Source organism: Gouania willdenowi, chromosome 22 (assembly GCF_900634775.1).
Source record: "Gouania willdenowi chromosome 22, fGouWil2.1, whole genome shotgun sequence".
Lineage (NCBI taxonomy): Eukaryota > Metazoa > Chordata > Actinopteri > Blenniiformes > Gobiesocidae > Gouania > Gouania willdenowi.
Genome location: NC_041065.1, coordinates 15,718,342 through 15,731,890, shown reverse-complemented (window position 1 = coordinate 15,731,890; position 13,549 = coordinate 15,718,342). Strand labels below are relative to the sequence as shown.

General features: G+C 37.8%; 1 protein-coding gene across 1 annotated transcript in view; it reads right to left on the bottom strand.

Moving 5' to 3' along the window:
• Window positions 1-13,549, bottom strand: part of syne2b (spectrin repeat containing, nuclear envelope 2b) — a 68,597-nt gene that overhangs the window by 51,580 nt on the left and 3,468 nt on the right. The window contains exons 2-7 of the mRNA XM_028438126.1: window positions 8,504-8,617; window positions 7,990-8,051; window positions 2,514-2,609; window positions 2,362-2,439; window positions 2,010-2,102; window positions 1,604-1,806 (exon numbers count right to left, since the gene is read on the bottom strand). Coding sequence (XP_028293927.1) covers window positions 1,604-1,806; window positions 2,010-2,102; window positions 2,362-2,439; window positions 2,514-2,609; window positions 7,990-8,051; window positions 8,504-8,579 — 608 coding nt within the window. The 5' untranslated portion in view covers window positions 8,580-8,617. The remainder of the gene's footprint in view (window positions 1-1,603; window positions 1,807-2,009; window positions 2,103-2,361; window positions 2,440-2,513; window positions 2,610-7,989; window positions 8,052-8,503; window positions 8,618-13,549) is intronic.

Genomic DNA, 13,549 nt, shown 5'->3' with positions numbered 1-13,549 from the left:
CTCATCTAAAAAGTTGGGGAAAATATCATGCATTTATTACAATATTTTTGACCTTAAAAATGGAGGCCTAATCCTCCTGACTTGGAGTATGATTAAACTTTAGTTAAGTGGGCTGTAATTTATTTATTTGTATTATTTATTTTATTACTTAATTTGATTTAATTTATTGTTTATATTATTTTTCTTTTCTTTGTTTCTTTATTTTGTTTTCTCCTTCCCTTGTCCTAGCTGGGTGAGATGGGGTGGGTTGGGTGGATTTGTGGGTTTGTTTGCATTCAGATGTGCCCCATGTAAAACTGTCTTTATTGTGAATCCTGACTTCTTGCACTTTGTATGTCTGTTTACTGTTAAAAAAAAAGTTCAATAAAGAAAGTTGGAGAGAGTCGCACTATATATTCTCATGCAATTTCAGAGCTTCTGCAGCACAAAAATATAATATTAATGACAATACTTAACTAATAGTAACTAAGCCTTATTGAGCATGTTTAGCATGATTTTGGGTATTGTTGTGGCGGTTTTGGATGAATGAGACAGAGTCAAGCTTTAGGGTTGCTGGTCAGATGCGGACAGAGGGTTTATTTGTCAACAAGTTTTTGGAAGCAGACCGGTCTGGGATTCGAAGGTTAAACAGGCTTTCACCCTGGGTTTCCACAGGATACGTCTCCGCTGCGCCACGGCTCCGATACAGTTTTGCTCCGCTGTCCGCCGTCCGGCAATCCCCACCAGTTGCATTTTGAGCGCACCGCCGTGCTGTTCGGTTGACGTCACGAGACCGAGGAGATCTCGCGATATTTATATGATCGCGCAAGAACGCAAGTTAAAAGAAGTGTTTGTTTTTTTTAAATAGTGAATTATAATAACATTAACAATTATAAAGTGCAGCAATATTCACAAACAAGTACAGATACAGACAGGCATTTATGTGATTAATAGAGCCAGGGAAATAGATTGAATGACATACTGTATATAATTAAAAAATAAATAAAAAGACATATGTATATAATACATTGTTTAGTTTCACAGCTTTTTCGTTTGTTACATGTTTTAAGGTATTAAAATATAAAGTTTACCTTTTGTTGTTGTTGTCCTAGCCACATTTTTTTAGCTACAGCCAACAGAGAAGAGATAAAATGATGAAATATGATCTGAAGTGTTTTATTTTGAAAAGTAACCTGATGCTTTAATGTTTAGTATGTGCTTAACTTCCTGTTTCACTGTATTTGCTCTGTGCTGAGTTGTTGCGTCATGCCTCACATGTCAGTATGTTTATTAGCCATTGATGGTATCTAACAGGGAAAGCTAATGAAACAAAAACTGAAACTGGAAATTACATGGACATAGGTATAATCTAAAAAAGAAAAATCTGAGATACAGCACATCATAGACCAGTAGCTCATTAACTGATGGGGTTTTCCTGTCAGTTTGGTGTCTGATTACAAACCAGGACAAATCAAGGTGTTCAAAATATCATCCTTTCTCCAACCACTCGAGCAAGAGCCGAATTATCCTGGCACTACTTAAAAACTGCTGTGTCACTTGTTGGAATTTAGAGTTTTAACAGTACAAAATCTGCTAAAAGTGCTGACTAAGATGGGTTTCTTACTTGTGGCACTGCTCTCGGACCCAGAGCAGCAGGGCCTTCTTGGCGGACACTCTGAATCTGGCATGGAGCGGTGATCCCCGTGGAGGAACAGGACTGCTACTGGCTGAGCGGCTAGACAGAGAGGAGCGAGTGTCCAACGTGGCCAAAGACTCGATTGATGACTGACGGGAGTCAAAGGAGAGGCTTTTGGCCAGTTCCTCAATCTGAGAAATAAGAGCAAAGTTTAAATCGATTCAGACGCATGAATCGATGGACATGGAGAAGAACAAGATTAAATGATGCAGTGTTTTTCAAGCAGTTTAATATTTAGTTTTAACCTTGGGTATCTACTTTCCATTAAAATGATGTTACAATGACATTTTAAAATATGAAATCCAGTAAAAGTAATGTTATTTCTATCACTCACATGATACTGAAGGATGATCGTCCATATGAGGCCCAGGATGATGGAGGGTTTTCCACTGGTGATGTCAGGAATGTTTATGTTGACAAGTTTGATCTGGTTGAAATAAAAAACAACACATTTAACTGATCTCTATCATTCATCAAAAAATACCGCACTCCAACCAAAATAAATTATTATCTTCATGACAGAATCTGTACAAACTTCTTACCCATACAAAGAAACAGCAAAGAATACAGATTACTAATATTAACATCCAACATATTTAGATTATATTCAGTTTGTCCCAAAGATCATGCGTACAAATATGAAAATAGTTTCCTCCACAGTGCTCAGCCTCTGATGGGTCATTTACCGATTTCTGCTTTAGGAAGGAGAGCGCTCGCTCTATGTTGCTCCTGTGCTGAAACATCCCTCGGCCTCGCTCCCGACTCTGTGCAAAACACCAAACAGTCTGTGAGTTTGTGTCCTTCAGTCACTCAGAGTTGAAGCTCTGAGCTGACTTACCATGCGCTGTCCGCTCATGACCTCCAGCAGGTCCAGCAGTTTGGAGCCATCTCGAAAGTCGTAGAACAGATCTACGATAGAACATGGTGGCCTCCTCTGTGAGGTAAACGCACAAACAGCACATCAAAAAAATATACTGTATAAAGAAAGAGGGAGTTCTGAGGAGAAACACAGTCTAACATCGTCTGGATAGAAAAGTAAGTTTTAATGGTCTTAGAGCTCTACTTTTGCTCCTTTTTTAGATGTTTTACGTCTGGTCATACACATAAATGTGATCATCTGTCAGGACACTTTTTTAAAGATACTGACCATTGCAGACTAGAAACAAACCATAAGTCATATTGTTTTAAAAATTCTCTGACTCACAATGTTGGGAGGGTTAGTTAGTAATCCGATACATTTACAAGTTACCTGTTAAAAAATGGAATCAGTAATTTATTCTAAGTATCACTATATTAAAGTAATATAACTGATTACTTTTGGATTACTTCAATGCCAAACATACAAATAAAAACACAAAAGGATAGAATATGTGTTACCTACTGATTGTATCATTTTAGACAAACATAAAATCACATTTTACAGTCACACAGAGGAAATGTTTTAGTTTACCACAGACTGACAGAACAATAGTTTAAATAAATAAGATGTTGAAAGATTATCAATCAATTTACTCATTAATTGTGAACAATTCAGTTGAATCATTGACCTAGACCACAGCCCATACTATAATGATTATTGTATGGTATATAATAATTGTTACTGTTACAGTTTTGTAATATATGTAAAACAAAAAAGCACCATCTGAAAGTGGTATGTCAGGTTTTAACTATAGTTCTATAGTTATAGTGACAAAAGTTACAGACGCAACATAGTAACAGCTGTCAGTAGATGTTTTAGGTATTAACATGCTCCAGGGTAAATTATAAGTAATTCCCTTACACTGGTGTCAGCATGTGTTTCATGTGTCATGTAATGTACAGGTGCTGACTTCATTAAATGTGTGCCAAATACAATTTGCTGAAAATTCATTCCTAGATTAACGAATGCAGTTAACCTGCATCCTGCAGCCTTCTGCCAGGAATATTTATATTGTACTAATACATGATTGTTTTTTGTCTTTAACACTCCCTAAGAAGAGCTTTTAAAATACTGGATGGTTATAACTTACAACACTTCCATCCATCCATTTTCTGACCTGCTAACTTACAGCACAGTGCAGATGAAATAATACAGAGTAAAAGCAAAAATCCCTGGATGAGGACAACATTTAAACAGCAGGCAGAGATCATTCACATTGTACTGTGATATTGTTTCTTTTTTTAGGATTTAAATGAAACATGATGCAGGAGTTTACATTAGGGACGCACCCAAAATCTATTTTTCTTCTTTTTTCAATTAAAACATTGCAATTGTATAAATGAATGTTAATGCTTCAAATAATAAATCATTTAAAAATATGAAATCATTTATTTAGCACAATATAAAATAAAATAATAAAATGTTCAACCTGACCCCACTCATACATTAACGTTGCCCTTAAAGTAATCCCTGTTTTTATCTGTTTTTAAATACCTGTAATCTGATTACACGTTTTTTAATATACCGTAACGGATTACAGTTACAGGTTTTTTGTATCCAGATTACGTAACGCCGTTACTTGTAATACGTTAGTTCTCAAGCCTGCTGACTCAGTTGTCAATGTGATTGTTAATTTCTCCTGTTTCTAATATCAAACAGGAAGTCGAAGTGTTGGATAAAATATTGTGACAAGTCCAATCTGATCCGTTCTGCCTTATTCATGTGATAGAGAAACTGATGTGAGAAAAAAGATCCACAAAGGGAGACTGTTTTTTAGTATTTTTATTGTCCGTATCTGATGAAAAAGACACAGAAGACAAATGGTTCTGCAGAACTGCTGTGACTCACAGCACATTGTTACAACGTCATCCATAATCCACACTTTATGGTCAGATTAGTTCAGTTAAAAGTCGTTTAAAAACAAGTGTAGTCCATAGAACAATAGAAGTGCCTGAAAGTTATCTTAAAGTAGCTTTCAGCTCATCTTTGAGTCATAATAGTGTTTTAAGTTGGGATAAAAACATGATAATTGATTGATTTGGATTATAAAATTCACACTTTCAGTGTGTCCACTCATAGAGAAGATTTGTTGCATTATCTGCCTTTAAATTTGCCCTGAGGGACAAATAAAGAACCTCTCAATATTATTAGAGATTTGTAGCCAGAAAGAGAAATTTGGTGTGCTAACCTTTGATCATTTGTTTTATTAAATAAATCTCAAACAACTTAAGTTTGTAAGTTAAGATCAAACAAAGTTAATAATTAGGTCAATTTAAGTCAGTTAAGTTAGGTCAAGAAAAAATACATTAGGATAAGTTACATTAGGTCAAACCCAATCATGTTAAAACATGTCAAATTAGGTTAAAAATGAATATGAAGTTATGTTAAAAGAGTCAAAAATAAAATTTAGCAAGTTAAGTTCAGTCTACTTATATTCCATTGTAAAGATATCAAAACAAGTTAAGTAAAAACAAGTGAAGTTATAGTAACTTAAGTCTATATAAGTTAAGTCAAAACAGATCAAGGTAAGTTTGGTCAAAACATGTTTGGTCAAGTTAGGATAAGCCACTAAAAAGTTATGGTAAAATAAGTTAAGTCACGTTAGAAATAAATTAGGTTAAAACAAGTTATTTTAGGTTAAATTAAAACAAGATAAGTTCATGCAAGTTAGGTTCAAACAAATCAAGCTCACAACTTAAGTTAATTTGAGTAAGGTGAGTTACGTCAGAACACGTTAAGAAAAGTTAAGGGTAAGTTTAGTCAAATTATTTTCAGTTTTGACTTCCCTTTCACTGGTGGTGAAGTTGAGAGGAGCATCGAGCAGGGTCTAGAATTCAGACTCCATAGTGACACCATGGTGGTTAGTGTAACTGCAGCCATCATCCAAGCCGCTGCAAGAATGCGCATCAACTGTTTATCACCGGAGAACAGCTGATTAGATTCTGTGGATAGATAATGGATACCCGACCGAAGCCTGACGGGACCCGACGGCACCAGACGGGTCGGGTTTGGACATTTATTTAGAACTGGTGTTTGGGTTCGGTCACATAGTGTCGTTTGCGAGCAGCGTTCTTCCTTTCCTGCTGCAGCTGCTGTAGCACTGTAGAATGCAACTTTATCTGTAACAGTGAGAGCAGTGATCCGCGGTAGTAGAAGAATAGAGCAGCGGACCATTATAAAGGAATACACCGTTGGAACATTCCTTTTTCTGCACAATAACATGGATTATCCTTATCTTTGATATGTGGATTATGTAAATAGATCACATGGGTCTCTTGCGTGTATTGCACCGCTGTTTGTGTTTGACGTTTGCTTGCTCCCCGTCAGCCACCAATTGTGATGAGAGAGGCATGTCATTTTCATCATAGGTATACCTCAAATATAAGAGACAAAATGAGAAAAAAATCCAGAAAATGACATTGTAGGATTTTTAATGAATTTACTTGCAAATTATGGTGGAAAATATGTATTTGGTCAATAACAAAAGTTCATCTCGATACTTTGTAATGTACCCTTTGTTGGCAATGACAGAGGTCAAACATTTTCTGTAAGTCTTCACAAGGTTTTCACACACTGTTGCTGGTATTTTGGTCCATTCTTCCATGCTGATTCTCCTTTAGAGCAGTGATGTTTTGGGGCTGTCGCTGGGCAACACGGACTCCCTCCAAAGATTTTCTATGGGGTTGAGATCTGGGGACTGGCTAGGTCACTCCAGGACCTTGAAATGCTTCTTACGAAGCCACTCCTTTGTTGCCCGGGTGGTGTTTTTGGGATCCTTGTCGTGCTGAAAGACCCAGCCACGTTTCATCTTCAATGCCCTTGCTGATGGAAACAGCCCCAAAGCATGATGTTACCACCCCCATGCTTTACAGTAGGTATGGTGTTCTTTGGATGCAACGCAGCATTCTTTCGCCTCCAAACAGTTGAGTTTTTACCAAAAAGTTCTATTTTTGTTTCATCTGACCATATGACATTCACCCAATCCTCTTCTGGATCATCCAAATGCTCTCTCGCAAACTTCAGACGGGCCCGGACATGTACTGGCTTAAGCAGGGGGACACGTCTGGCACTGCAGGATTTGAGTCCCTGGCGTAGTGCGTTACTGAGAGTAGCCTTTGTTATTTTGGTCCCAGCTCTCAGCAGGTCATTCACTAGGTCCCCCCGTGTGGTTCTGGGATTTTTGCTCACCGTTCTTGTGATTATTTATTGTTTTTTCTTGCGTGGAGCCCCAGATCGAGGGAGATTATCAGTGGTCTTGAATGTCTTCCATGTTCTAATAATTGCTCCCAGAGTTGATTTCTTCACACCAAGCTGCTTATCTATTGCAGATTCAGTCTTCCCAGCCTGGTGCAGGTCTACAATTTTGTTTCTGGTGTCCTTTGACAGCTCTTTGGTCTTAGCCATAGTGGAGTTTGGAGCGTGACTGTTTGAGGTTGTAGGCAGGTGTCTTTTATACTGATAACAAGTTCAAATAGGTGCCATTAATACAGGTAACATGTGGAGGACAGAGGAGCCTCTTAAAGAAGAAGTTTCAGGTCTGTGAGAGCCAGAAATCTTGCTTGTTTGTAGGTGACCAAATACTTATTTTACTGAGGGATTTATCAGCTAATTCATTAAAAATCCTACAATGTGATTTTCTAGATTTTAGTTTAGTATAGTTGAGGTATATCTATGATGAAAATTACAGGCTTCTCATCTTTTTAAGTGAGAGCACAATTGGTGGCTAACTAAATAGTTTTTTGCCCTACTGTACCTGCCGTTCATGTGACTGTTTACTGCAAGACCTGTGCAGATGCCTCTGCATGCATCTGTAAAACCAAACAGTAGTTTAGTCCACCCGTGCTTGTCTTCTTTCAGTCTCCAAGCCATCTTCTTCCCATTCTTTTATGTTCAACCATTAGCATTAAAAGACTTTACATTTATTTTTTTTATTTTTTTTCACAAATCCTGCCCTATGCTCCTTTAACTAAAATAATGTTAACATGGTTGAAGAAAAATGGTGAAGAGTTTTCAGTTTTAGAGAAATATAAAGACTTTTTGAAAAGTTTTAAATTAGTTTCTATACTTTATATCTGGGGATTCTCTGAGAATGAAGACACAGGAATGACTAAGAAAGCCCCTCATGTGACTTGAGGGAACGTTTGCTAATATGAACATTCATTCACAGGATTAACAGTTATTCTCTCTCTCTCTCTCTCTCTCTCTCTCTCTCTCTCTCTCTCTCTCTCTCTCTCTCTCACACACACACACACAAACTCAATCCCTACAAACACTACTACCAACACAAGCAGCAGAGCTCGGTCAGCAGCCTCTGTTTCCTAACATTTGATTTCCTCTAATACTACATTACAGTTAGCATGTACAGATGGACAGACGGACATATGTATGGGCTTACCTTTGCCAGTTGAGCGTTGACCCAGTTGGTGAAGGTCCTTTTCTGAATCTGTTCTTGTTCAACTACAAAAAAAAAGTGAGAGGGAAAAAAAAACCCTCATTAAACTGTATCTGTCACTGAATGATGTGCATAAACATCTTAAGTAAGGATAAGTTTACTTCAGTCAAAGCAAGTTAAGTCAAGTTAAACTGGTTAGTTAGCTTAAATCAGTTAAATATCTGGTAACCAAAGCTGTAACGGTAGCTCAAGAGGTACATTTCCAATTATTTACACGTTTAAATACAAGTTGAGTCAAAAAATACAACAAAATAACTCTAAATGAGTTGGAATGGATGATGTCAAGTTAAGCTCAGTTAGGTCAAGTTAAAATAGGTAAATCAAATGTCAGGTCCACTGAAACATTACATTGCAAAGGCATTACACACTTGTGGAAGGAAGTTAAGTTATGTTGTATTAAGTCATAACTTTTCAAGTTAAGCTGTTAAAGTCAAAATCGGTTTTAAACTACGCTTACCCTGAAGCAGCAAGTGGACGTTGTCGATGTCCAGGGGAATCGGGCCCCTCTCCATCACATTATCTCCTAAATCCATGGTTTCTTATCCACAGACTCCCATCAGCATTTTACCACCTGTAGGAAACAGGAAGTGATGGACAGTGTTAGCGATTAGCATCATCGCATTACATCAAAGAGCTCAGACTTGAATCTACACCAAGGCCTGTCCTCATAATCTTGGTTCATTAAGATATCTTCGATGAGAAGATAATAACTACACACTGATAAGAACCTAGAGCCGAGTGCTGATCCACTGGGTTTGTGCTACAATTTAACAAATCCACTCTCATTGTGAGAACGCTTCTGCCTCCTGATTGGTTAATGATGTCACAGGCTGTTTTCAGCACCCAAATGTCTTGTCTTCTTCTGCATATTTTGTTATTTTTGTGTTGTTGCTTACTACATTACCATTGGCATGTGTCCTTTCCGTAACAATTTACAGCATTCTCACTTGTGTTATTTCTGTATGCAGATTTTTTTGTTTCTATTTGTTTGTCAAATGTCACACAAAAAACATAATGAACAGACAAGACGAGACAAGACTTAACGAGACAAGATCAGATAAGGTCTTATAAAATAAGATAAAATGGGATAAGACAAGAGACAATAAGCTAGGATGTGATAAACAAAAAGCTAAGATAAAATAAGCGAGGATAAAATAGGTTAAGATAAGTTTTTTGTTTTTGTTTTATTCGGTTTGTCTTAATAGCTCGATTGGAGTATCTTTTGTAATGTCCATTGAGTTTAGTTTATTGGATTTTGCAATTGTTAATGGTGAAGAATGGGGGTTGATCGACAAGCATAGGCTTCTTCCTATCCCTTGTCAAACGAGTCAAAGGTGTATTATATTGAAATTTACTTTTTTATTTTAGAAAGATTTCTGTTGAGATTTGTTTATTGAATGTCATATATTATTTTTTTATTTGTTCTTTCAAAATAAATAAGACAGGGTAAGATAAGGTAGGATAAAATATGACAGGACAAGATAAGATAAAATCCACTTGAATAAGATAATGTAAGATAGGATGAAATAAGAGACAACAAAATAAGAGGATGGAATAAGACAAAGATCAGACAGAATAATAAAATATAAGATAGGATAAGATAAGGATAGAGGTATTATAAGGATAGCTACTGCTCTTTGTGGAAGTCACATTTGCATTAAACACTTGATGCTTCTTGCACTCAACAAAAGCTGAAGCTTTTTCCTCTGCTCCCTCCCTGCCCTTATCTGCCCTGCTGCTGCTTGATTTGTCTTGTGCTGTCTTTTTGACAGAATCTAATACGAGCCTTTCTCCACATCTATATCCAAAACCAAAGTTATGGAATTGATCAATTGGTCTCTCAATGCAATCAACCACATTTTTTCGACAAAAAGAACAGGCAGAGGTGAGCCCGCATGTCCTGGCGGAATGTTTGCTGTGGGATACACGATGGACTCTTGGGAGAAGTAGAGGGTCGTATGCCTGTCTATCCTTTCCATGGAGGACGTGGAAGACATCTGCATGATTGGAATTATGATTGCAAAGTCCGGATTACGTTGGTAGCTGTTTTCAGAAGGCTGCCAGTCATTTCTGATGGATTAGGCAAGGCTCTCAACACTCAGACTCATGCAATAAACAAATTCAAAATTAAGCAGGATGCTACTTTGGAACATCTACGTGGGTTGGAATCTAGCTTGGAGAATTTGACAGCCCAGCCTTCGAGATAAGGCCACCATACTGGATTTAGTGCTTGAGAGATGGACCCTAGGCTGATGAAAAATTGTGCTCAGCCGGCCAAAAACAAATTCTTATCGTCATTCGGTCTCCCCTCAGCCAGCCATTCAAGGCCGGTTTATCTATTCTCCAGGATGTTTGTGTTGAATGAAGGTTCTGTCCCCTCCTCCTCCTCTTCCCCACCACCACCAACACCTGGGAACATTGTTTCTGAACTCAGATCTACCCAAGGTCATTTCAACACCTTCTTTGGCCCCCCATCCCCTCTCCCTCCCACTCAGTGGCAGCAAGAGGGGTGCTCCCGAGGCCTGCTGCAATCCTACCCCCAAAAAGTCCCCTCCCCCCGACCACACATGCTATGTCCTCGAATTTTGTTGTAATTGTGTTTCATGGGATTATGTGCTGAGGAGTTTTTCTTAAGCAAGGCAAGGCAAATTTATTTGTATAGCGCATTTCATACAAAAGGCAACTCAATGTGCTTTACATGACCAAAAAGAGCAACAGAAAACATTCAACAGCTTAAAATCAGTAAGAACATTAAAATCGGCAGCAAAAAACCTCCCAGAAAACCTCACTGGGCTACCCTACGGTGACATAGTTTAGGATTTGACTTTTATCCTCTCTCCTTTCCTCTTGTTTTTCCATATTTCATCTAAACAGGGTGGCGCTGCAGATGGCTGCCTCGGTGTGTTGATGCGCAAGTTCTTCGCACCAACTACCAGGTTAAATTCCTTGTGCTATTTTAAACTGTACCTGGTGAATAAAATCCTTTCCGATTCTGAACAAATACCATAATACCACAGACTCTGATCCACAAACCGCTACACTCGCACTATGATCTCAACTCCTGTTCACCCAGCTTACATGTGACTGCTCACAAACAACAGCACTGTCATATTGCGTATGACAGCGCTGCAAAGAAAACAACATTTGCATCAACACAAAGAAGACCAAGGACATTGTGGTGGACTTTAGAAGGTGCTGTTGAACTCTAGTAGAGCTCTGAAGCCACACCCCCTACACATTGGCAAATTCACAAACTGCTGCTGCAGCTGTGATTCCTGTACATACGTACGTGTATTTCTTTTTTTTTAATTAAGGTGCACAATGTGGAATTCTGCTCTGTTCAAGTAAAAGAACATTATTGACAAAAAAATATTCTTACATCCTTGAATAGGCCATAGAAGGATTTTGAGGCGTGCAGGAAAGATTGTGGCCGACCCCTCCCACCCCGGTCATAAACTGTTTCAATCTCTCCCTTCTGGAAGGAGGTTTCGGTCCATCAGGACCAGAACCTCCAGACACAAAAACAGCTTCTTTCCCTCTGCCACCATCCACATGAACACACCCCAAGTCACCAACTGAACCCCCCCCCCACCCGATCACCACCTCCATGATGACATTATCTGCTGCACTGTATATATATATATATATATATATATATTTATATTTATCCTATTTATCCTTTATTCTCTATCTATCCTTTATTTATCCCTCATCCTTTATATTTATCATTATTATTATTATTGTTTCTGGGTTGTTCTTTGTTTTTGTTTTTTTGTTGTTTGTTTTGTGCACCAACTACCAAGACAAATTCCTTGTACTGTCCTTAAAACTGTGCATGGCCATTAAAAACATTTCTGATTCTGATTCTGAATGTCTGGAACCTCATAAATTGTTTTAATTTGAAACAGTAAGTTACACATTAATGTAATCTCTGGACTTTTCATGATTTGTGAGAGCACAAATCTATCTGTAGTTCATTGTTACAGTGAGCAATGACTCAGCTTTTTGTTCCACAAATGCAGAGCTCCGAGAAAACCCTGTCTGAGAACACTGACTGCAGGGCTGTGTTCGGTCTTGTTCAGTCTTACTGTGGGATAGAAAGAAATGAGCTGAGGAGAATGCATGACATTTACAAACCCTGGCAAACGTCTTTGATTCAAGCAGCGCTAGTCACTCTCAGCACAGATCATACATGGCTGCAATGACATTAATGGAGAGGTGACGAAGATCAAAATAAAACAGCGTAGACGAACGCCAAAGGTTGGGCTGCCAGATCAAAGCTAATGTCATATCAGGTCAAGTTAGAGCAAAAAGGACAAAACAACACACAACAAGATAAGCTACAATAAGGTAAGAGACAAAATTAGAAGCATTGACAAGATAAAACAATATAAGTCAAAACAAGTCAAGGCAAGCAAGACAAAATGAGATTGAGACAAGAAAAGACAAGACTGTATATTGAAAAAAACTAAACTTGACAACATATCAGATAAGTCAAGACTAGGTAAGATAAGACTGGACAATCAAAATCTTAGATAAGGCTGGACAAGGCAAGAGAAAACAAGACAAGATTAGATAAAATGTATCAAATAAGATGATGTAAGACAAGCTGAGATAAGATAATTCAAGATAAGAACAAATAAACTAAAACAACAGCACAAAGAGCATGAGAGAGCAAACCTCCACCAAACACCAAACATCTTCTTTGCGAGATATTGGCAATTATCTGTATCAATGATCCTAATACATTTTTATCAACCTTAATAACGATACAGTAGGTTCAAATGTAAAGATAAGATTCGAGATATTAATGCAAGAAGGAAAGACCGTGGAAGAGAGGACGAGACATGACAACGTAGCACTTTAGAAAAGATAAGAGAAAACAAGACAAGACATTATTTAAAATAAGACAAGATACCACACCAGAGAAGATTAACTTATAACAGTAGACAAGATCAAATAAGATAAGACTTCATTCATTTTGGATAAAATTCAAACCATCATCTTCTAGAATTTACACCACACAACATTAAAAACAGTACTGAACAAAATCTGAATTTAGTACATGCTGCATACAAAATCCACCATTAAACAAATAGGTTTTAGGATAACATTGTACTTTCTGTTCCTGGAGAGCCAATGTCTTGCTTGATTTGCCATCATCATGGTTTGACAGTGAGTTACTGGGAGTTACTACAGTGGACTTGAAAAATGAGAAGCAACTTGAACCCTGTAAAATGAGTAGAAAAAGAAAGTTTGAGTGTGTATAGGTCAGGACTTTGAGTTTCTGACACCCATCCAAGAATAAGGAAATGCCACGTCAGCACTATTGTGACATTTGAGACATGGGAGAGGCAGGACTGTGCCTGGGGGTGACAACAGTGAACCAGAGTTAAACCTGATCCTGAGATGGAGAGGAAAACAGCCTGGGGCTCCTCTAAGTGATTCACTTTCAACACTTTATTAAAGTAAATATCTTGGGAAGATAAAAGAGTGACAGTTA